The sequence below is a fragment of the Culex quinquefasciatus genome, chromosome 2 (genome assembly GCF_015732765.1).
Source record: "Culex quinquefasciatus strain JHB chromosome 2, VPISU_Cqui_1.0_pri_paternal, whole genome shotgun sequence".
Taxonomy (NCBI): Eukaryota; Metazoa; Arthropoda; class Insecta; order Diptera; family Culicidae; genus Culex; species Culex quinquefasciatus.
Genome location: NC_051862.1, coordinates 116,035,228 through 116,056,454, shown reverse-complemented (window position 1 = coordinate 116,056,454; position 21,227 = coordinate 116,035,228). Strand labels below are relative to the sequence as shown.

The 21,227-nt window shown below is 37.0% G+C and overlaps 2 protein-coding genes across 4 annotated transcripts; both read right to left on the bottom strand.

Annotated features, from left to right (window-relative positions):
• Positions 1–1,599: 1,599 nt before the first annotated feature.
• On the bottom strand, positions 1,600–13,859 carry LOC6046459 (synaptic vesicle glycoprotein 2B). Of its 3 annotated transcripts, none has more exons than XM_038253547.1 (9): positions 13,698–13,859; positions 13,514–13,629; positions 11,956–12,410; positions 11,389–11,891; positions 11,043–11,330; positions 10,772–10,983; positions 10,495–10,712; positions 10,279–10,438; positions 1,600–2,861 (listed from the first exon to the last, which is right to left on the bottom strand). In XM_038253547.1, the coding sequence occupies exons 3-9, from the start codon at positions 12,398–12,400 to the stop codon at positions 2,684–2,686; spliced, it is 2,004 nt and encodes a 667-aa protein (XP_038109475.1). In that variant the 5' UTR covers positions 12,401–12,410; positions 13,514–13,629; positions 13,698–13,859; the 3' UTR covers positions 1,600–2,683. The 3 variants fall into 3 exon arrangements, with proteins under 3 accessions (XP_038109475.1, XP_038109476.1, XP_038109477.1); XM_038253548.1 differs by having other exon boundaries at positions 13,692–13,839; XM_038253549.1 differs by having other exon boundaries at positions 13,514–13,647; positions 13,698–13,801.
• Positions 13,860–15,203: 1,344 nt separating this feature from the next.
• LOC6046461 (putative ammonium transporter 3) lies at positions 15,204–20,836 on the bottom strand. The gene is made up of 5 exons (XM_001863619.2): positions 19,477–20,836; positions 17,026–17,421; positions 16,725–16,957; positions 16,407–16,663; positions 15,204–16,346 (listed from the first exon to the last, which is right to left on the bottom strand). Exons 1-5 carry the CDS (start codon positions 19,908–19,910, stop codon positions 16,131–16,133), a joined length of 1,536 nt encoding a protein of 511 aa, XP_001863654.2. The 5' UTR covers positions 19,911–20,836; the 3' UTR covers positions 15,204–16,130.
• Between the last annotated feature and the right edge of the window lie 391 nt (positions 20,837–21,227).

The window sequence follows — 21,227 nt, the reverse complement described above, 5'->3', positions numbered from 1 at the left end:
GTAAGTTTGAGTGATATCAACATGAATGCACCTATTTTCTGTGACTTATTTGAACAAATATCCCATAAAATCGATAAATAATCTTCAAAAAAAATAGTTGCTCTAGACCCCCCGACGAAATATTTCGGTATACCCCGCAAAATGTCGGGAAAGAGTTCTTCTTTCACGGTGCCAAATATCAGACATACCGAATTTTTTATCATTAGCTTGTTCTAAAATACACATCGTGCAGGTCTTTTAACCTTCTAATTTGGCTGTGTACAAGTACTGAGTCGCAACCTCAGTAAGTGTACACAGACAAATCATCAATGTGTGTCATCCAAATGACTCCAGGACGGATTTCACCGAAAACTACCGATAAAGCCCGTAAATTGATTATTGCGCCCTACACAGGTACAAAACTGAAACAGTTGCTTTTCTCCATACATTTTGATGATTTTTCCCATACAAACTTCAAGCGATTTGAGGAAGGGGTTCCCGTGGTCAGAATGAGCTCAAATTTGGAATTTAGCCTAGTGAATGGTCAATCTATGATTTAAGGGGGTAGCCCCAAAAAAAGCCCGGATTTGGACCACCTTAATACACACACACCCAGAAATTTGTTCAGTTTTCGATTATGAGTCGATATAAGGGGAGTCCTCGAGCTTTTTATAAAAAGTTAATTTTTAGAGCAGGATTATAGCCTTACCTCAGTGAGGAAGGCAAAAATACAAATAATATGGGGCATTTCGCGCCAACTGGCACACCATCCGTAATGAACTTTTTCTGATCAAGCTCAAATTTGGCGGAGCTATTGATATGTACTGTCAAAACATGTAAGAATCCCGTTTTTGAACCATATTGGACCACCTCTTCTTCTTTGGCACCGCCCCAAAGTTTTGCGATTTTCGTATTTTTTTTAATGAAACTTTTTTTTCAAATGGCCATATCTCGGAAACAAAAAATGATAGAGAAAAACTCGACAGCTATTTTTAAAATAAAAAGGACGCTGAATTGAATGGCATCAGATTTTCGATTGTAATCAAACTTTAATGCATTTTGTGCAATTGAAAAATTTACATGCAATTTTCCCAATTTAAATACGATTTAATTTAACTTCACCATCGTGTTCCCCAGACGATTTTACATGAGAATCATTTTTTCTCATGTTGGGCGAATTGAAATCTCTTGAGATAACGATTTTTTTAGCTTGCAGTTGCCTGAGACCTACTCAGCGTCCAATTTCGTTTAAAAATAACTATTGAGTTCTGCTGTATCATATTTGTTTCAGAGATATGGCCATTTGAAAAAAAGGTTTTTTGAAAAAAATACGAAAATCTCAAAACTTTGGGGCGGTGCCACAAAAAGAAGAGGTGGTCCAATTTGGCTGATAATCAGGATTCTTACATGTTTTGATAGTATTAATAATCTCTTGTTCATCTTGGCCCACCTAGCTAAAGAACTTGCTGAATAACAACAATTAAAATCTAATTTATCCAATGTGTTATTTTTTATGGTATATGGCGCATTAACACTTTGACAATGTGATGGAGTTATTCATAAACTTGTAAAAAACCAGTTTATAGGAATTCGGATTTTATTGACCAATAAATACAAACCTTTTCCTCATGTCCTATATTACAATTGAATTTATGTGTTCGCTGGAATGCAATAATGACCGGTTCGTGGAAAAAATATCTAGGTTTTATAAATTATACAGAATTGCTAAAACTAAAGAAATTAACTGTATAAATTTCCTGAGAAACCTAGGCAATTAAAATAAAATTAATCGTGAGCAAACAGTTCGAAAACAGTAAGATGATATGTAGTTATGAATGATTTCTTGTCCCATAGCAACAAATAATACCAAAACATTTTTTGTATCTATTTAAGAAATGCCACAACCATTTTAACCAAAAATGAAGCTTAATAGAGTAATCTACGTGCGTATGTATTGCGTGTACGTACACGAAAATAAAGTGAGGTTAAATTTTGTCAGGAAGCAAAATCAAATGGTGCGCTAGTGTGCGTACGCGAAACGTCATAAAGCTCTATGATAGCTAAACAATGCTATCAAAGTTGCACTGAAAAAAAATAAAAAATAAACCTTTTTTTTATTAAGAAACAATAAAGATTGACTGATGAGACTAAATACAATCAATGTCTTAAGTTATTTGCTGTTTATCCTGGATTAGCGAAATGTTTATAAGTCTATTTTGAATTATTTTCCATATTTGAAGCAGTCAAACCTTTTCTTATAGCATGTCATCATTTGCATTCCTATAAATACGCATTCTAGCTGATAACATTTTTTCGATTGCTAATTTCTATCATTTATTTCACTATTGTTTTCTTCTTCATTGAAAAGGTATAAAATATTAATACATTTTAAAAAGCTAGCAAACATGAAAAGAATACTGAAGCAGTTGCCAACAGTCATAATATTTACTGATATCTAAATAAAGTTAGAGCAATTATCAAGCGTGATTTGAAAATGATAGAAAATGAACCATTTCAAAATAACATGATTATCAGTTGCAAATAAAGACGAGAATTAAATATAGTTACAATAATCTTTTCACAAGTAATCACAAACTAAAACACTATCATAATATCACTGTGCATTAATATTCTACATGACGCACTCACTATCTTTGAACTTTTCAAGTTCGTTCAACGTGGATATGGCTTGCCGATATGCGACTTACAATAACAAGCAGGGATCTTTTAGTATAATGGCAGACGAAATCGGAAAGCTGAGGAAGATTGTCGACACAATGGCGGCGACCTTCGATGATGTCACAGGGAATGCAGCATACAGCAGTGCTCCAAGCAGTGCTCCAATGTGGCCACCACACACGAAAAATCCCACCGCTGTGCAGCTGCAAGGAGAGAGTTAGAGATCATTTATATGCATTTATAAAACATTGAAATTTCGCAAAATATGATTTTATTTTATTCTTTAGGGTATGCGATACGTCTTTATACTAAAAACGTTACTTAATCCACCTGAGCAGTTCTCTAGGATTTCGGTAATTCGATTTTTTTGTATTTTTTAATCCGACTGAAACCGGGACCGTGGTGTAGGGGTAAGCGTGATTGCCTCTCACCCAGTCGGCCTGGGTTCGATCCCAGACGGTACGGTGGCATTTATCGAGACGAGATTTGTCTGATCACGCCTTCCGTCGGAAGGGAAGTAAATGTTGGTCCCGGACTAACCTAAAAAAGGTTAGGTCGTTAGCTCAGTCCAGGTGTAGGAGTCGTCTCCCTGGGTGGAGTCGCTGGTAGGCAGTTGGACTAACAATCCAAAGGTAGTCAGTTCGAATCCCGGGGTGGATGGAAGCTAAGGTGTAAAAAGAGGTTTGCAATTGCCTCAAAAATCAAGCCTTCGAACACCTAGTTTCGAGTAGGAATCTCGCAATCGAGAACGCCAAGGCAATGCTGTAGAGCGAATAATTTGATTTGATTGAAACTTTTTTGGTGCCTTCGGTATGCCCAAAGAAGCCATTTTGCATCATTAGTTTGTCCATATAATTTCCCATACAAATTTCGCAGCTGTCCATATAAAAATGTTGTATGAAAATTCAAAAATCTGTATCTTTTGAAGGAATTTTTTGATCGATTTGGTGTCTTCGGCAAAGTTGTAGGTATGGATACGGACTACACTGGAAAAAAATGATACACGGAAAAAAAATTGGTGATTTTTTCATTTAACTTTTTATTTCTATAACTTGATTTGCAAAAACACACTATTTTTAATTTTTTTTATTTTTTGATATGTTTTAGAGGACATAAAATGCCAACTTTTCAGAAATTTCCAGGTTGTGCAAAAAATCATTGACCGAGTTATGATTTTTTAAATCAATACTTATTTTTTCAAAAAATCGAAGTATTGGTCGCAAAATTTTTTCAACTTCATTTTCGATGTAAAATCAAATTTGCAATCAAAAAGTACTTCAGTAAAATTTTGATAAAGTGCACCGTTTTCAAGTTAAATCCATATTTAGGTGACTTTTTTGAAAATAGTCGCAGTTTTTAATTTTTTTTAAATTAGTGCACACGTTTGCACAATTTTGGAAAAAATATTTTTGAAATGGTGAGAAAATTCTCTATATTTTGCTTCTTCGGACTTTGTTGATTCGACCTTTTGTTGCTGAGATATTGCAATTCAAAGGTTTAAAAACAGGAAAATTGATGTTTTCTACACAGAAAAAAAAATGTAAATTTACACGGCACTGAATGGATGTTTTGAACGTAAACATCCTCAATGTAAATTTGAGACTCAATTTAAAAAGTTAAATTGCACTTAAAGAGCCTTCATGTAAAGTGAGATTAAACGTAATGCTTGTTTGGCATGTAAATAGCTCTGATTTGTTGTCAGCTGGGAAATTTTAATTTCTGAAACTTATGTAAATGATAACTTAATGTAAAATTTGCTTAACGTAAAAGTTGTTTGTTCATGTGACAGTTCATTATTGTTGACGATTGTGAGCGAAGGTGCGGGAAGGTTTTTAAGGCAAATGCTAACTTTTACTGTAAATTATAGTAATTATTGATCACTTATGTTGCTAAAGTGCACTTTATGATAGTTTTGATAAAGATTTAACAAGGTTTTGTCAAGTCGACTTTAAAAGGCCGGAAATTGAAAAGTTTTACTTTTTTGCAGAAAATGTTACAATTACAAAAATAAACAAAACATCTTTTTCCTTATGAACACAAGTTGCATGATGTATATGAATACTGCCCTCCAGTGACCAAGCCGGCACTTTTTGGCCGGAAGCGTTCCCGTTCGAAGTAATCTCATTTGCGGAACTCTTCGACTTCCAGCTGCGTTACAACGGCTTCGATGGGCCGGTAAGTTTCACGAATAGATGTTATTTACATAAATTAAAAAAAATCAACTAACTGTCTTGAAATAAGCATCCGAATGGCCGAACCTTTAAGCGGATGCTCCGGTTGTCTGGTAAAGGCCAGGAATACACTTTTTGGTTCTGTGCCTCTTCTACCTAACGAGGTCTAGGAATGCTCACCTGCTATCCAGCCAAAAACACCATCCGTGATTTTTCTTACTCTAAGATGTTCTGCAGAAATTGTCCATGGTCTCCAGCAGGAAGTGATGACCTTTGAGTGATCCACCCGGCGCCCGGAACGTCTTGCGGGAAGAAGTTTCCTGGCTCGTCCAGTGGTAAACCAAATTTGTTTTTTTAAGACGGCAAGAAAGACACAGAAAAACCTTTTTTCCAAAAATATTTCACCTCTTCTCAAAAATTTCAGATCGTTTCTTTCGCGACGAAAACACTAATCCGCAGTACAAATAAACAGCGCATCTCACTCTTTTGAACGTAAGTTATCCTAAAGTGCGAGCGAGACGCATTAATTCACCACACTTGGATATGCCTCTTTGAAATGTCCGGCCCTCATTTCGAGACCTGTCACTTGACAACCATGACAGTGGCAAGGCTGCAAACTTTCCAAGGTACATGCCATAGGCTGTCGGAGTTGGAAATTATTCTAGCAAAACAATGCAAAAGGGCCGTTATGAGTTTCTTGCAAAGAGTGTCCGGTTAACGCTAGAGGAAGGAAGGAGGAATTTTATCAAAATAAAAAAAAATCATATAAATCTCTGGTTAGTTTTAAATTTGCAATACGTCGTAACAGCTATAGCGACCTCCGGCACTTATTTGATTTTTTCTCTGAAACTAATCAAAACTTCATTGTTTTTTTTCAGAAAATTGCATTCAAAGTCGTCAATTGAAAGGTCGTGCAGATGAACAATTCAAAGCATTAAAAAAAACATTTGCTTAAAAAAATCTTAATTCGAATTCCGGGGTTACTTTGATAGTCATAGTTTTGCTTGTTAAAATCAGATTTAAGGTGTTCGAATTTTATTATTAAGTCAAATGCGGTCAAATGTACCATCACTAAGGTTTTTAGGGGAAAAACACAATCAAAATCAAACCATCCACATTAACGACCCCGTGTCTTTTTTTTTTTTTTTTTGGTCTCTATTGCATGTTTCTGCTCGAACCTAGGAGTCCGAAGGCTTGAATGGGTAGGGCACCCAAACCTCTTTTACTGCAAGGAACCTTCCACCCCAGTGTTTGAACTGACGACCTTTGGATTGTGAGTCCAACCGCCGCCAGCGATTCCACCGGAGTAGGCTTGGTTTGGTGTGTTATTTGTACTTATGGCATGGAGACGACTCCTACACCTGGAATGACTTAACGGCCTAACAACCAAGGCCGGGACCGACATTTTACTTCCGCATCCGATGGAAGGTTGGAGCAGATGGGAATCGAACCCAGAATCATCCGCCTACAAAGCGGACAGCGTAACCATTCGGCCACGCACTGCCCCAAAAACACAATGTTTATGTTTAATTAACTAAGTTTATAAGCTATTTAACAATATACATATAAATTTTAGGTAAAATTGTTTAAAACTCACAATTTTGCCTAGAATTCTTTAAAACTATTGTTGTTTATAAAATTATCGATTCATATTGCATTTTAAACTTATCAGAATTTTATTAAAAAGTTACCAGCTTCCATACTGGAATTTAATCACACATCATGTAAACATTTGACTTAAACATTATTTTATGATTTTATTCTCGCTTATTTTTCAAAAGATTCTATGTACATAGGAAAACCCATGAGACATTGGCTGTTTTGGGAAAAAGTATTGCAGATTGCAACGATTTTTAGACAATCGAGCAAGTTGTGGAAAGCTCTTCACAAATGTGCACACCTCAAACTACAGCAGAAAAAAACTGTCTAAGACTCACACCCGAAAGCGAGTCCGAAAGCTTTGCTTCAAATCGATCGGTCCAATATACCAAAGTTTCAGTTTTTGCTTTTTGGGTGTTTTTTAATACCCCTGACTCAAGGCGGTTTTAAAAACACCCAAAAAGCAAAAACTGGAAATTTGGTTTATTGGACTTTTTCATAAAAACTACAAGAATATATTTCTTGGCTGTGCGTCGAATTAGGTGAAAAATTGGCAATACTCTAGTATATTTCTTTTATATATATTCGTTACAGACTTTTCTATAAAAAAATGTCTATATAAATATGTTTTTGCAGAAAAAATCTCCTAATCTGGCAGCGCTGACTCCGACAACTGATTTTTTCTCACGCTAAACGTCAAAAATTGTAAATAAAGGCCGTCCGTGGTTCGCTTGTTGGTTTTTCGGGCTTCGCCGATATTTTCGTTGCTGTTGAACTCGCCAACTGGTGCACAAATTTCGAGGAATCAGCGATCCACCACTGCAGATTCCAAATCCAAATCTGAGCTGCGCAGCAATTAAACCGTGTGTAAAACGCAAGAAGCTGATTTTTGGAGCAGGTGCCGATTTCAGTACCCTTCCCACTGCTCGTTGTGTTTTTGTTTCGACGATAGATGGTTCCGCCAACGGCATAATTAAAAGAAAAGGAAAGTTCCAGCACCACCTGTTCCAGGACAAGTACCATCCGGTTAGAATAAAAACAATAACATCTCATGCAATCTGTTTACACGGGATCAGAAGGTCGATCTGGAATCGTCTAAGCCGTCCCATTTTTCACGATGGACACATTAGTCAGTGACGACAATCGGATGTGTGTTGCTGCCCGGGCCAAGGTGATCGTCGTTGAAGCCGTCTAAAAAGAGTAGGTGGGTTCAAACTTATCGGCCAAGCTGGACAAGCCCGTTAAATGCAGTGGAAACAAAAACAACATCAAATTCCATACTCAAGATCGAGTGTGTGAACAAATTTGTTCAGGTGTAAGTATTGAATTTATTTTTTTTTTGTTTTCTTATATATAAACGTCCCGCTTTTACTCCCAGGGCAATTGTTTCGCAGCGATAGTCAAAATGCTGTCCAGTAGAACTCCCACGAGCCACCGGATCTGATGGAGATTGAACATTCCGATCCTGAGAATTTTATCAATGCTGTAATCGTCTGTCAAGCAACGGCTACAATCGCTCGAAGCTGACCTAAAGGACGCACTGCTGTTACAGCCGCCAGTGTCAACAAAGCCCCCAGGACTCTGGACACTGGAAAAGAGTAGCTCATCAAGACTGCCAACCACTACAAGAGTAGCGCCTGGCAGAAGACCGCTCAAATCCTTCTGCTGACCTCCCACCGCTAATATAAAGGTTTGCCTAAACAGTTATTTACAGGTGAGTACATTCCGCATTGTAGTTATCACTTTCTACCCCCACACTCTATTTTTTTGCAAATCACCCATTTTTAAACAGTTTTGTGTATTGCTCCGTCGAATCTATTGTTTGATGTAATTTTGAAACGCTTTTAATATCACGTCACAGAAAGGTTATTTTCATACAGATCATTCTAGAAAACTTATTTTAATCAAAAATGAAGCCAAAATTTAATTTTTCTGGACTGGTATTTACGAAAGCTTTTGAAAATTACATCAGATTCTAGATTCAACGGAGCAAAAAAAAATTTTCCTTCTTGTGAATTTACGTTAATTTCATCGGAAATTTACATGTTTTGGGACCAATTTTGTTCGATAAGTTTACGTTGGATGGCATTTAAATTTCAAATGAATTTGATGTAAATTTGCATCATTAATGACGTGCACTTTTGGTACATCATAAATGATGTAAATTTACCCGAATTTTTTTTTCTGTGTAAGTCTCACCCAAACAGCCCACCATTTTTTAATGTCGATATCTCAGCAACTAATGGTCCGATTTTCAATAATAATATATGAAACATTTGTGAAATTTTCCGATCTTTTCGAAAACATTATTTTCAAAATTTTCATATCAAGACTAACATTTCAAAAGGGCCAAACATTCAATATTACGCCCTTTTAAAATGTTAGTCTTGATTTGAAAATTTTGAAAGTAATGTTTTCGAAAAGATCGGAATATTTCACAAATGTTGCATATATTAACATTGAAAATCGGACCATTAGTTGCTGAGATATTGACGATAGAAAATGGTGGGTTGTTTGGGTGAAACTTAGAAAACATCAATTTTCCTGTTTTTAAACCTTTGCATTGCAATATCTCAGAAACTAAAGGTCGTATCAACAAAATCCGAAAAAGCAAAATATAGAGAATTTTCTCACCATTTCAAAAATATTTTTTCCAAAAGTGTGCAAACATGTGCACTAATTTAAAAAAATTAAAAACTGCGACTTTTTTCAAAAAAGTCACCTAAATATGGATTTAACTTGAAAACGGTGCACTTTATCAAAATTTTACTAAAGTACTTTTTGATTGCAAATTTGATTTTACATCGAAAATGAAGTTGAAAAAATTTTGCGACCAAAAAATAAGTATTGATTAAAATATCATAACTCGGTCAATGATTTTTTGCACAACCTGGAAATTTCTGAAAAGTTGGCATTTTATGTCCTCTAAAACATATCAAAAAATAAAAAAAATAAAAATAGTGTTTTTTTGCTAATCAAGTTTTAGTAATAAAAAGTTAAATAAAAAAATCACCAAATTTTTTTTACCGTGCATCATTTTTTCCAGTGTAGTCCGTATCCATACCTACAACTTTGCCCAAGACACCAAATCGATCAAAAAATTCCTTCAAAAGATACAGATTTTTGAATTTTCATACATCATTTTTGTATAGACAGCTGCGAAATTTGTATGGAAATGTATATGGACAAACTAATGATGCAAAATGGCTTCTTTGGGCATACCGAAGGACCAAAGAGACCTTTAGGTGAGTGTATTAAAAACACTAAAGTACTTATAACTTCTGATAGGGTTGTCAGATTTTCAATCTTTGGACTCTTTGGAAAGATATCTTGATTACCCATTAAACGATAGGTCGCATGGTAGATCCGGACAATGTTATCATCAAAATATGTAAGATCCGGCTTCTATGTTCAATGTCTTCACTGTTTTGGGCTCGTTAGAAAGGTCTTTTAAATGCCTTTCCAAAAATGTATAGTATGACAGGCTTTCTTACAAAAACCACCCTATTTACAATCTTACGAAGTTTAGCTAAAACAGTATTTTTAGCATAACTCTTGAAGTACTTTTCTAAACTCCATAATATCAACTAGGGTATTGTGGGACTCTAAGACGGATCGAATAAGATCAAAACGGTCCAAATCGGTTCAGCCAATCCGGAGATAATCGTGTGCATATTGTTCGGTGCACGGACTTACAGACATACACACGCACAGACATTTGTTCAGAATTTGATTCTGAGTCGATACGTTTACGTGAAGGTGGGTCTACGAAGTGGAATAAAGAAGTTCTTTTTTCAAGTGATTTTATAGCCTTTTCTCATTGAAGTGAGGAAGGCAAAACGAGACTTACCGTAATGATGTCGTGTAACTCTCAATGGCCAACAGGGTAAGAGCTGCAATACCAGCCAGTGCCAGTGCTTGAGCACAACCAGCAGTCCAAATTACTTGCGGCTCATGGTGTAGAAAAGCAAAAGTGATGGCCAAACTTATGGAAAATCCAAAGCAGAGTGCTGAAAATTAATTCACAGCTTGAAAATATACCTAAAAATTAAAACTCAAATCGTACTTGCTGATCTACTCCGACCAAATCGATGTGATCCTTCGCCAACCATTAGCATAAATATGATTCCAGGAAGCAAGGCTCCGAAATGAGACTTCCACAGCGAGTCGAGATATATGTTGTACTCGAAATCTCTATCACAAGTGGACACTAAGCGTAGAGTTGTGATATTGTTCATTGTACAATCAACAAAGTGCCGCTCTGTAAGGTCCGTGTCAATGAGTCTTAAAGAATAAGATAAAATTATTAGGAACTATTGATATAGTTGTTGGTTTATCCATACCCAACATCTTCCAGTGAGGAAAACTTGAATTGCGTTCGACTTGTCTTGACATTCGTGAATTCCGTATCCTGAAAGGAGCAATTGTTGAACGACACATGACTGATGAACATTCTTCTGAATGTGCAATTCACAAAGCGACAATTTGTGTACACGATATTCTCAATTGATTTATTGAAATCAGTATTCTCATAGGACATGTTGTCTTTGTTGATCTAGAAAGTTCAATAACAAATTTAGATTTCTGTCTTAAAACTTGTTACAAGGCACATACAGTATTTCGATAGTAATTCTCAGATTCCGTGCTCTTTGAGAACTCAGCAATGTAGATAGTCAATCCGTGATAAACAAAGATCGTTGCCGACCAAGCAGCAAACAACAACAGAGTACGTTTAAAGTTAACTTTGTTGAACAGTTGTATGAATCCTCCGAAGAATAACATAACGCTAGTGGCCATCTCCTGCAATACTGATGTCGGTAAGTTACGGTGCGTCCGCGTGCCTGGTAGTTCAAGTTCTGTTAGCGAATATCCACCACGAGTGCGATTGCTTTGGTAGATTTTCTAGAATTCATTTAGATATTAATATTCACAATATTTGAACAAAAATAATTATATTTACTTGATAAATTGTAAGTGCCTCAACTTCACGCGAATTTTCCAGCAAATATCTCGGTGATTCCGGCAACCAAAATAGCCCAAGGATCGATGCAAATGTGGGTAACGTGCTTAGCAGCAAGTACCGATGCCAGGCGCTAAAATGTTCCTTATTCTCCAGGATCACCTTCTGACCTGTGGCAGGAACGGTAATTGTCGCAAGAGCTCCAGCTACTAGCCCACCTGCAACGCCAAATGCTCCCAGTATGCCCAAAATACGAGCCCGGTAATTGACCGGAGTCATCTCACTCAGGTAAACTGCGGCCGTGGGTAGAACTCCTCCAATTCCTGCAGCAGCACAAAACCTAGCCATCATGAACGGGCCATAAGTTGGCATAAAGGCGGCTATCGCGGAGAACACGCCACATACTGCCAAACAGCTTAGCAAGGACTTCCTTCGACCTGCTCGACCTGCAAGCCCTCCCCAAAGCAGAGAACCAAGGGCCATTCCTAGCAATGTTATGGATCCTGTTTTAAAATAAAACAAAAATTCAGAACTGGAACATTTTACAAATAGAACTAATCATATTACCGAGCCAATTCTTCTCCGTGTCGAGAATGCAATATTCAACCTCCGCCGATGGGATTATGTAGAACACGGCATAAACCTGAATTGCATGACCCGTGAGACCAAGTCCACTGATGATGGAAGCGATCAGCTGGAATTTTCCAAATCCAGCCTGTTTAATTGCGTCGGCATGGAACTGACTGAGTATCACATCGTCACTGTAGTCGATTAGTTCCCCAGACTCGGATTGAGACCCGCGCGCCGTCGAGTGTGATCCCTGGCTGTGTGTTGAATGATGATTACCGCTATTGTTATTTGTGTTGCCGTTATTGCTACTGTTATGAGTCTGAAGCTGAGATCCCGATATTCCTTGTGTATACTGCATTCTTCCCGCTGACACACCCGACAGTGACGGCGACCTTGGTCTAACCAGACAAGCTTCTTCCGAATCGTCCGACATTTTGATCATACAAATTCATCTATGCCAGAAGAAATTATACATATTAATTGTTTGGATTTTACTAAAATAATTCTAAGATAACAATTATTTATAAAGCAGAATCTTCATATATATTTTCTAAATTCATCTTAACAGTTCTCATTCCCGATTTTGTAAAGAGTTATTTGTAAACACCTTTTATATGCATGATTACAATGTTCACTGTGAGTAGCAGAATGTTCACCGACAAAAAAAAATTTAAAGAAAAGCAACATTAAAAAGATTCCAATTGGGTCCTAAGTTGCTGATTCTAATGTTCACAACGCTTATTTGATTATAATAATTTTGTTTGGCATTTTCGATATTTTTCAAAAATGTTTTTATTATTTCATATTTTTTATGAAAAGACATAATCATAACCTACAACTTTACCGAAGATACCAAAACGATCAGGTTATCCTTTCTCAAGATACAGATAATCGAATATTCACATTTCCATGCCAAAAGTGAATGGTGCCTTGGATGAAAAACTAATGGTGCAAAATGGCTTATTCATGGGAAATGCATGGACAGCGAATGACCAAGAATGTTAAAGCTGCCAGAAATAAATGAATTAACAACAATATGGGAAATGCATGGACAATGTTTCATCCAAATAAATAATCACAAAGTTAAAAATTGCAAAATTCAAGAGACAGTGACAGTGACGTTGGCATTGACTTTAAAAAACATGAATTAAGTTAATCAGCAACTCCAATTTTCTTTCGAATTGAGAATGCCACTTTCTAACACTTGCTGAACATTGATTCACTTGCTGATGTATGATTCCAAAGTAGGTATAGCATTTAACTGGAATTACGTGAGGTAATAGTTGTTAAGTTTTAACACTGGAATTGATTTTATACCGTTCACAGATACAAGGTACACTGTATTAGTGTTACAACGATTTCAATTACACATCCATGTATCGATTTTTAAGCAGAATTACGCACTAAACTATGAACACAATTTGAGTTCTCTGTCCAGCAAAACAAGAAGGCTGAGTTCTCTGTCCAGCAAAACAAAAAGGCTGCAACAAATGTTACTCCTCTACTATTTTTTTAAATCTTGAGAAAAAAGCCTTATTTCTAAAGTATTACTTACTTGGACAGTGATTACAACCAGTATTGAGCTACGAATTCTTCTGATATGAAATGATTCCAAAATACTCCGACGGTATGTACGAAGCAAAAGGTCCTCCAACTATTAACAGTGGATAACTGAAACAGTAACACATACTTTACATAACAGTATAGTTTTTAACACTCTATATCATTTTTACAATCACCTATGACGGAACGGAAGAGTTACCTATTTCGATTAGATGTGATTCGCTGAAATCCATTTTTCGGGGTAAAATTATCGATCACCTCACGTTGTTTCGTTTACAGCGCATGCTTATTGCAGCTCACCTCTTCACAACAATTCCTAGTTTTTAGGGGGATAAATTGTCCCTGGTTCCATTTGTCCTATACGCATTTTTATTACTTTTGAGTTATATAGTTTATTCCAGAAAAACTAAAAATATCCAATAGGTACTTTGTTCTACCAGAGCATATCCATCAATTTTTAGCGAATAGTTAACACGCGTGGGACAAACTTTCCTTGCGATTTTTCAGCTAGCTTTTTTGTAAATGGGACACTTATGCGAACATGGGCAGTAAAGGTAGTCAAAACAACAGAAAGGTGTACTGTCCATAGAGTTATCTAAGCCCGCTCTCACGCACACTAGCACGCCATTTGTTTTGCTGGCTGGTACAAAATTTAACCTCAATCTTTTTCGTGTACGTACACGCAATACATGCGCACGTAGATAACTCTATTGGCTGATGCACGAAGTGATTTGCTTACAATTTTTTGGCACCCTCAGTAAACGTCAAACCATGCAAAATTTGCATGTAATTTGCAATGCATGCAATTTGTACTGATTTGACGTTTGGCTGAGGGTCCCGAAATGTTTGGTAATGTTACTGCTTGCAAAGACAATAGGGTTTGTGGTTATAGCGTTATAGGGTATGTGACAGCCCAAGGTAAAGGTATGGGTAAGGCGGGCGTCTAATTTTACATAAAAGTCCCTTTGACACCAAATTTCTATCTCATCACCGTTTCAGGCTGCAAATTATAAAAAAAAACACTTCTTTTTTCGCATGTTTAAAAATGGAAGGGGTCGTACCGCCCCTCCGTCACAAGATATCAAAAAACGGACCTCGGATTCGTGATCAGGGACAAAAGTTACCCCTTAGGACAAAGTTTCACGCAAATCGAAGAGGGGTCGGGGCAACTGCTGTGTGAGTTGGCGGGGAATTACCCAAAAATGTTTGGCTTGAAAACAAAATAAAAGGAATTGTTGTGACTGATAAAAATTCCTCAAAATAAGTAAATTCAAACCATACATCTTTAATACGCAAAGATATTTACGTAGCTTCACAGACATAACACAGGCAGGTGACATAGTACAGGACAGAACATTTGAAGAAAAATAAAAGTTATGTCTGTTGAGTTTCATGTGTTTTATTGAAACTGACAAAAATATACAAGCGCATCACACATATTTTCACTCCATAGTCCTACTTTAGAAACCATTTAATAATTACGCTAAACATTGGTGAGTTTTTTGTTACTTTTTATTTAAGATCTCTCCTATAATTGAACCTTGTGGCAGTAACTTTGTAAATAATCATTAAAATTTTACTTTCTTTTTAATTTATTGTCTTTTCGATTTTTGAAATTAGACAGATATTAGGGTGGTCCAAATCCGGGCTTACTCGGGGCTACCCCTTGAAATCAAAGATTGACCCATCACTCAGCTAAATTCCAAATTTGAGCTCATTCTGACCACTCAACCCACCCTCTAATCTATTGATGTTTGTATGGTAAAAATCGTTAAAATGGTCAAAAGATCTTAGTTCCAAAAATTGGTAAGAATTGGATATTTATTGCGCCTTCCACAGGTAAACACACTGAAACAGTTGCTTTTCTCCATACATTTTGACGATTTTACCCATACAAACTTCAAAGGCTTGTTTGTTAACAAATTTTGTTTCCTCAGATTTCTTCGTTCGTGTGTGTTTTTTTTTTCGATACGGCTGCTGCCATAAAGATATGAAGTACCAAGATTATGACGATTAACTGTTTGACCTGAATGTTCTATTAATACTAATTTATTATGGAAACTAATAAATGAAGGGTGAATTGATTAATAATGAGGTTTAAACTTACATACTATGATTTTGATGAACACAAAATCCAGGTCACCCTTGTAACACAAACCCTGTTATAAGCTTGTAAAGCAAACCGCCGATAACTGTCTTCATAAAACTAATTTATTAAACTTGTATAAAAAAAGAAAAAAAATATTGCATAGCGGATGATGGTATTGACTACTGAAAAGATGGTTTGGAGCAGATTGAATTTGGTCAAACTATCTCAGATTGCAGATTGCAAAATTTAAGTAAACCAACAAAGTAATAACACGAAAGCTAGAAAAATGCCAAGATTTTAATTTGAAAGTAAGTATTAGCTCTTAGCAGATGTATCATCGGCGCTCGATTTACTGAATAATTGAATGCCCTCAAAACACTATTTATTTGATAGAAATGCATTTTTCATTCAATCTGCTTTGCATTGAAAATAGCTGTTTTGGAACATTAAGATCAATTCAGCTACTAGTAGAGTTTGGGTTACTTTTCAGCAAGAGTTACCTAGATTTTGTGAGCATGTTTCAGTTAACTCCGCAGTTAACCTGGGTTTGGTCATTTTTGGCACTTGCACCGAATGGTACACCGTTTCCGTCGGTGAAAACTGCGTTGATGTTGCCCTTGTACATTCCCGAGCTCAAGTCTCTCGTTGAAGCCACTGAAGAGCTTAGTCTGTAGTGCAAGCCGTCACTGAGTTCCACTTCTCTGCTCCACAATGGTTTCATCTCTTCCAAAGCGTTCTGTGAATAACAGTTTTCATTATTTTTTATCTGGCTTTACCGATTCAAGTTATTTCGTACCCTGGCGTGATCAACTTCGTGTTCTACATAATCAGCTCCGAGAGCTTCTTCCTCTGGAGTAAGTTTCACTCGCACAAATTGATTGATAATCCATAAAAGTGTCCATGTAGTAAGCAATCCCCAAACAAGGATCGTTCCCGCCTCAGCCATTTGGCTCTTCAGCAAGTCAAATCCTCCACCCAAAAATAGTCCAGATCTTCCACCGGTTGTGGGTTGCGAAATTGGATCGACCGCGAACAGTCCAATCGAAATTAGACCTACAAATTATGTTTTTAGCACTGATAAAAAATCGCTTGAATAAATTTGATGAGTACAAACCCCAAGCACCTCCCACTCCGTGAACAGTGCAAGCGTAAAGAGGATCGTCAATTTTGAATTTATCCATAAGCTTCATGCTAAGAAGGCACAATAACGATCCGATGGCTCCGGTTAGTACAGCAGACCATGAGTCATACAGGTAACAGCCTCCAGTAACTGATACAAGAGATGCGAGCACTCCATTCATAATTTGGAATGGGTAGGCTTTTCCTTTGTTATCGAAGATGGAGAAACTGTAAAGGAAGACATCGAGATATTTAGGCTTTCAACTACAGGTATATGCATTGGAATTGGAACTTACGCGCAAGCAAGAACTCCACCGCCCATTGATCCTAGCATGGTCATAACGGCTGCCCGAATGGTGAAGCCCCATCGACCACGGCTAAGGCCATAGCTACTCGCAGTATTGAAGGCAAGCCAAGCCCACCACAGGATGAATAGGCCCAAAAATGCAATCACGGTGTTTCCCATTGGTGGGTGATGATGACCGTTATCAAAGCGTCCAATTCGCGGTCCCAAAAATGTTGCTGCAGCAAACGAACAAACGCCGCCCAACATGTGAACAGGACCTGCTCCCGCAATATCTACAGCTCCAAGGACAGCCAGGAAACCAGTTTCACGCCAGACCCATCCAGCAGCTAACGCATACAGTAGTGAGTTGAAGAAAGCATATAAACAGTAGGCACGGAAGTTAAATCTGAAAGTTAGTTTCAAAATTAAACAAAGTTGTTTCACTTGAAAGTTTAACATTCTACACTCAATCAAAGTACCACAGACATTCAATGTCATTTGGAAATCATGGTGATGATTTCAACATATTCCAACATTGACATCAACGTTGACAAAATAAAACAAAAGAAAAAATATGTTTTTAAGTCAATTTTGTTTTCTAAATGAATATAAAAGAGGTTTATAGTGTTTATATTATTTTTTTTAAATTAAACAAATTGAAAGGAAAACGCAAAACAAGAGAAACAAAGTTGCTTAAAATGATAACCTGGATTTACTTGGCATGGCATGAGCGTGAGCATGAAAGACCACTCATGGTTGCTCCTCCGTTGCTGAACAGAACCGTAATATCCTTTCAGCACTACTGATCATAGGCTTCGACGATCTAGTGGTGTTTCCCTTATTAACAGCATGTATGAATTCGCTGAAAAGAAAACACCATGATTGCTAAAACTGGATCAGTTGCGAATAGGTAACCGCCATTGGCCACCAACGGCGCCCGTCATGTCAGTTTGTAGATCTCGATTTTAAGGGACGAGAATGTTAGTTAGCGCAGGTTGCTACTAAGGCAGCTGGTTTACCCTGTGCTTGCACCCCACAAGCGCCAGGAACCTGAAAATTTGTTAGTAAGGTAGGGTTTTTGGTCAGGATTCATCATAGAAGATTATGATGCGACCCAAAATCATAGTAATTATTGAAAGGTATTATATATTATTCTCAAGGCAGAATCGGCTGCCGTGGATGAGACATTTATCAGTTGTTAAACTTTAAATGAAATGAGTTAATCTTAGACAGCCGGCTGAGGAAAGATAGAACAATAATCATTTGTAATTAAAGAATAAAGGATTAAACAGTGTACCTTTTAAGTTTAGATGTTTTTACTAGTTTTAAATGATTGATGTTTAGTGAGGTACTGATTAACGAAGCAAACGACTAGTTACGATGTTTATCGAGCTAAAATGTTATGATAAGGTTTTGTTGATGTTGAACACTGTCATCGGGACAACCAGAGCCAGCCGCACTTTCACACACACACGCACGCGAAAAAAATAAATTAAAAAAACGAAAAGCGACCCTACGAAAAGGCATCGCAAATCTGACTCAATGATAAACTGGTATTACAAGGGACCCTAAATAGGGAGACTGATCGAAGTGAATTTGACGTACCCAAACAGACCCGAGATTGACGTATCCAAACGAGCATTTGCCTTTACGTCCAGCAAAACTTGGCAGTGTTGGCAACCTCAAAACATACGTTGCCAGATCGATTTAGCAAAGACTGACCAGTCTCCCTATTTAGGGTCTCTAGGTATTACGAGTTGATTACGAGAGAGAGGTTTGGGTAGCATAAGGTTAAATTAGCTTTTCGTCTGTTGTGTGCCATCTTGTAACAACGACCATTTTGGTCGAAAATGAGTTAATGATGATTCAAGATTCTTTAAGCCGTATTTGTAAAATCGCGTCCGTTTCGCGGAAATCAAAATTCACACTTGTGACATAGACCAATTTCTTATCATCTTGTGACACGTCATACAAATTGTTGGAAAATGTGGTAATGTTTTCTTATTTTTCACAAATTTGTTTTGATACAAATTTTTTAAAAGCATTTCTATCTTTGGTTTTTGAAAATAATCGTCAGTTAAACTATTTATTTTTAAGCTCATTCTAGTTTGTATGTGAATTTTGTGCACACTTGTGACACGTAGTACATTTTTTACTTTCAAGACACATTTGTGACACGAGCTTTTCAGATTTTTGTTTACTTAATTTACTGTATCTTTTAAATGGTGTAACCACAGTATAACTCTGTGGTGTAACCAAATTAGTTGAAACTTGGAACATTTGTTTAGCGAGTATACGAACCGATTGTTTCAAAAAGTTTCACTCCATTATTCGTTGTATGGAAACTGTTTACCATTTTCTCGAAAAGGACTAAATGGTCGTTGTCATAAGATTGGGGTACACTTTACGTTCCACACTGCACACTTTACTCTTAAATTTTCCCCTTAAACACTAAACTTACCGTTCAGCCATTCCTCCACTGGCGATCGTCGTCGAAGACGAAGAAAATGAAATCTCGTACATAAAGGCAGTCATAACTCCTCCGAGAAGGGGGTCAGTAACGGAAACATCCACAAAGAAGTCACCCCACCCGAAAAAGGCGTTCCGGTATTTTCGTCCATACGCCAAACCGAAACCCAACAGCCAAAACGCGAAGCCCCCTATAGCGGTGTCGACCGTATTCTTCATCATCATATTAACACTATTTCTCACGCTAATGGATCCTGAATTCACCAATGCAAACCCTGTTTGCATAGTAATAAGGATCAACGAATTAATTGTGATGTACCCAGCGTCCGCAATTGTAACATCAAACTGAGCCGGAATGAAAACCGAAGATCTTATCGTCATTGAATCGATGAAGATCTCGGGCCTGTCCGTAACGTTCGCCGCCATTTTTTGAAAACGATTTTTATCACTGCTGGAACGATACAACTTCCACTGAATACACTCTTTCTTCAAGAGACAGAAACTACTTCTGACTGTCGGATCCAGCCTGCGGCGATTTTAAATAGATACCATAGTACATGACTTGGCGATTAAGCTGCATGCGCTAATTAAATCGAATTTGAAGAAACCCTAATGATTGATGATAACGGTGATAACTTAATTCATATTAACGACGTCGCGTTTCATGTGATTTTTTGGAAACAGGTTTTCGCAGACACGCCGGTCTTTCAATATCGAGCGTGCTCCAAATGGCGAGCTGGATTGGCTGTTCAAAGTTCAAATTTACCGATCTGTATAATGAGATTTTAGTGCAAACCATCGGGCCTAGAGAATGACAATACCTTGCAACAGAGAACGACAAGGCCTGGAGGCTTTGGATCGGTTTAGGATATAAAGCCTCGATTTAATGTTGGTGATCTGTGATTTAATTATAAATTTTAAGCAGCGCAGCACCTTTTCAGAAGTAAAATAACTCGGGCGGAGAGTAAAAAGGTTATGTGACTGAGAGAACAAAGCAAAAGATGGCTGAGAGCATGTTTCTCTCGGATTTATTCCAAAAATGTCCATCCCTTAATATTTCGGTAACGATAACGACCCCATAACCATTTACTCTCACCAATTACTCTTACAGTATCAACCACAACGCCTGAATAGGATAAGGAAGGCGATAAGCTGACATGAACTCAGTGAATATGAATTCCTCGTTGTCGTGTAGGTGCAGCTATAGAACAACTATGTATTAGGTCTTATTTTCCTAAAAGAAAATTAAGAAAAAACGATTACCTCAAAGATTTCCAAATTCCAGCTGAAAACTGAAAACAACTTTGCTTTATCACCATCAGCATTATGGAGTTGTTTTCAGCAAAATCGCGATTTCTAGAAAGCTATACATTTACTCAACACACCGGTCCAACATACAGTATGTAAAAAAAGTATTTACACCCCTTGGGCACTATGCACATTTTGTGATGAAACATGTAAACAATTAAAATTTTGACAGAAACCTAGTACTACGTTTTGTTCAGAAACTCATGCCAAACATTTTGCTACAAAAAGCTCATGAAAATATGATTTCTATAAAAAGTTATATAAAAAATACTATTACAAAAATAAAAAAGGTGCAAAAAAAGTTTGTACACCTTTCGAAAAATTAACATTAATAATGTTAATTGTTGACAAATCACCATAAATTCAGCCTCCCAACTTGAAATAGGCATCCTTGACTAATTGAAAAAATAATTTGGATTGAATATAAAGTTTACT